This window comes from Trypanosoma equiperdum, assembly GCF_001457755.1.
Source record: "Trypanosoma equiperdum strain OVI genome assembly, contig: ctg_1851, whole genome shotgun sequence".
Taxonomy (NCBI): Eukaryota; Euglenozoa; class Kinetoplastea; order Trypanosomatida; family Trypanosomatidae; genus Trypanosoma; species Trypanosoma equiperdum.
This window is the reverse complement of record NW_027123895.1, coordinates 7,179-10,314: the sequence shown is the minus strand read 5'-3', so window position 1 is coordinate 10,314 and position 3,136 is coordinate 7,179. Positions and strand designations below refer to the sequence as shown.

General features: G+C 41.6%; 1 protein-coding gene across 1 annotated transcript in view; it reads left to right on the top strand.

The window, feature by feature from the left end:
- Nucleotides 1-1,910: 1,910 nt before the first annotated feature.
- The window catches only part of TEOVI_000577200 (Trypanosomal VSG domain containing protein, putative), a gene marked incomplete at both ends in the record, with an annotated part of 1,308 nt that continues 82 nt past the window's right edge, over nt 1,911-3,136 (top strand). The window contains one exon of the mRNA XM_067223363.1: nt 1,911-3,136. Within this exon, the coding sequence (XP_067079464.1) occupies nt 1,911-3,136 (1,226 nt within the window).

The following is a 3,136-nucleotide window of genomic DNA, read 5'->3' as shown; positions in this document are numbered from 1 at the left end:
ATCTTTTCTGAAGTTTATGAAGTTTATAAAGTCTATAAAATTTCATATATTTTAACAATTTTTTAAAAACCGTTTAAAATTGTTGAAATTTGTGAAAAAATTGAAATTATAGAAAAGTGTAAAATTTTACTAAAATATGCGTAATAATAGCGTATTTATACAACGTAGTGGGAAATAGTTTACAAAAAATAGGGTGCTATTCTAATTTTTTTACATTCTCTCTTGAATGTATATATTTTTATAGTTATAATAGCAATAGTAATGATAATGATAACAATAATAATAGGAGTGTGTTGTGAGTGTATGTATATACGAATATTATAATTATAAAAGTGGTTAAGACTAAATAAACAGACAGAAGAGAAACACTTACAATAATGAAAAAGGTTATAATGGGAGCAAGTGAGTGATAGGAGAGTGAATGATATAGTGTGAGAAATATTTTTGGTAAAGGAAAGACAGAAAGAGAGAGACGGATTACGTTCAATTTTAGGAAGAATCATGATTAGGCTATCATAATAAACAGTAAAATGATAGAAGAGACAATCAGAAAAAGAGAGAGAGAAATGCTCATGTCGTATGGAGTCGCTAAAATAAACACAAAAACACTGAAAATAAAAATCATCTAAAAGACATAAATCAGTAATATCTTCGAAAGAGCTTTTGAGAAACACATTATTTCGATATAACGAACTAGCATGGATGTGTAGGGATATAAAGCGGAGAGGTGAGTAAACAAAGTGTGCACAATCTGTCTAAATGTGTTTTTCTTTTACGAAATGAGCGAACTACTGGCAAAGGGTTAGAAGAAGAAATTAACAGCACCAAAAAACGTTTTGACACGTTCCTAAACAGTCCTCAAATTTACCATCCCAAGAAACTAGCTGCAGAATGCATTAAAGCAGAAAAGGAAAACCAGGAACAAAGCCATTTTTCCTCAGAATCCACCTACACGGTGAGTCTTAGTGCCATCTACCAACAGGTGGAGCGGCTAATTAATTATATAGAGGCAAGAATTTCGGCCTTTATAATGAAGCATGTAGAGGTGCGCAAAGGAATCGAGTATAGAAGATCAAATAAGTTAGAAATGATACAGTTCACGAGAGTGCAATTATGTTAGTATCATAACGGAGACAGCAGTAAATGGTACTCAATTTCTGTTGGAGTTATCTCTCCATTACAGTGTTCTGTATTTTCAATCTTTAAATAAAAAATGCGAAAGGCAATGAAACTTACAGCAGTTAGAGTGGGGACGGATACAACTCGACGTATTAAACTAGTTACAGGCAACACGCAATCGCGGAATAAAGAAGAATAAACGCCCTAAGAAAATCTAGCACAGAAACAGGCTACGAACGAACAAACTCATTTGGCAGTGAGATTGCCTGAGAAAGTTACGGACAAACGCACAAGTAAAAGGCATTCATCAACAAAGTTAACAACCAAAGCAAATGTCGTTTCACAAAAAGTGCGTAAAAACTCTGTCTACATGGTACCTGACTTCCTGTATAGGACCTTGATGGCGGCGGTGTAATACGTTTCAGTTTACAATAAACATGCCACGAAGGCAGAGTACTGAAACCTTTAGTATATTTCAAAACGGAGTTAGAAGTTGCAGAAATAGGCGGAACCACTGACAAACATCGCCGAGAGTAATACGAAAACCAAATTGTGAAGTGTGGGAAAGCATTGTAGAACGTTAAATAATGGAACTTGCATGACTCAAAAGCTGTAGTAGCAAAAGAGCCCTTGTGTATTAAATGTCTGTACACCACCAGCAGCGCCAAAGGCCAATGCTTTCAAGCAGAATTCTCCCTTTAAAAACGAAGAAAATCGCCAACCTGAATTTTCCCCAAATGTACAAACAGTTTAAAAGTGATTACGGAACCACACGAAGCTGCGAACAGAAAATGCACAATTTACTAACGCTCATCGCAATACTGACAGCCAGCAAGCAAGCCGCAGATGCAGCTGGTCTTGCAAACTTAGCAGACTTCAGGGCTCTTTGCAGAGTGTATAACCTCTGTGCGAGTAGCAATTCTTTGCAACTTTCAAACACCCTGAAAGCGTTGCCGGCAGATGACGAGGACTTAGAAAAGTTCAATCTTTCTACAGCAACAGATTCGTTTTTCAACCACAAGGACGCTGACTACGACTCCGCCACAACGGCCGACAAAGCGGGAGAAAAACGCAAGTGGAAAGAAAACAACGAAAACAAGCTGAAACACGAGGGAGACGGACCAAACCCTTTTGCAAGACTGCCCGCCAGCTTACACAGGGATAAAGCGAACCGGCTGATAAGCCAACTTATAAGGGACCGGCGAACGCTACTAGACATGTACAACCAAAAAAAGCAGGCAGCGGAGCAAGAACTAGCCGCGGCGAAAGAAGCCCTGCAAGCAGCTGCCTACGGACAAGGCAAAAAAGACTTCGACAAAGCAGCTTTCTCTACCACCAGCAACACCAAACGGAACAACATTTGCGGCAGCGTCGAAGCAGGCTCAGACACGGCAGCAAGCAACGTCGCACATGCACTGATCTGCATTTGCACCGGGGAAAACGGCGCCGCCCAAGGAGAATGCGGCGACAGCATGAAGGACACGGTAGCAAATGCCGGCGACGAGCACGGCGACACAGCGCAAAATGCCTGGAACCAGATCAAAACAGCATGCGAATCCGAACATAACAAGGTTGCACTAACAGTACACACAATTGCAGCGATCAGAGAAGCCGCCCTGGCACGGCTGGGCGCGCTAAACACAGGCGCGACTTCAAGCAACGGAGCATACACGTTCGGCAAGAACAACGCAAATGACTGCAGCGGGGCAGCAGGGACTAAACAATGCGTAAACTACAAAAAGCAACTGACGGAAGGCAGCAAGATAATACCGTGGATCGCGCAATTAACGACGGCAGAGCAGAAGCTCACCTCAGCACAAATGGCCGCGGCAGAAGCGGCAAGCATCGCGAACAGCATTGACCAAACACCTAAACAAGCAAACGCCACCTATAAAGCAGCAGCGTTCGACATTGCCAGAAGCGCGAGCACACCCACAGCAGCGACAACGGCGGCGGCAATAACCGACAACCCAAACTGCGGAAACTTCAAGCAAAACTCAACCTGCCCAAAAAATAA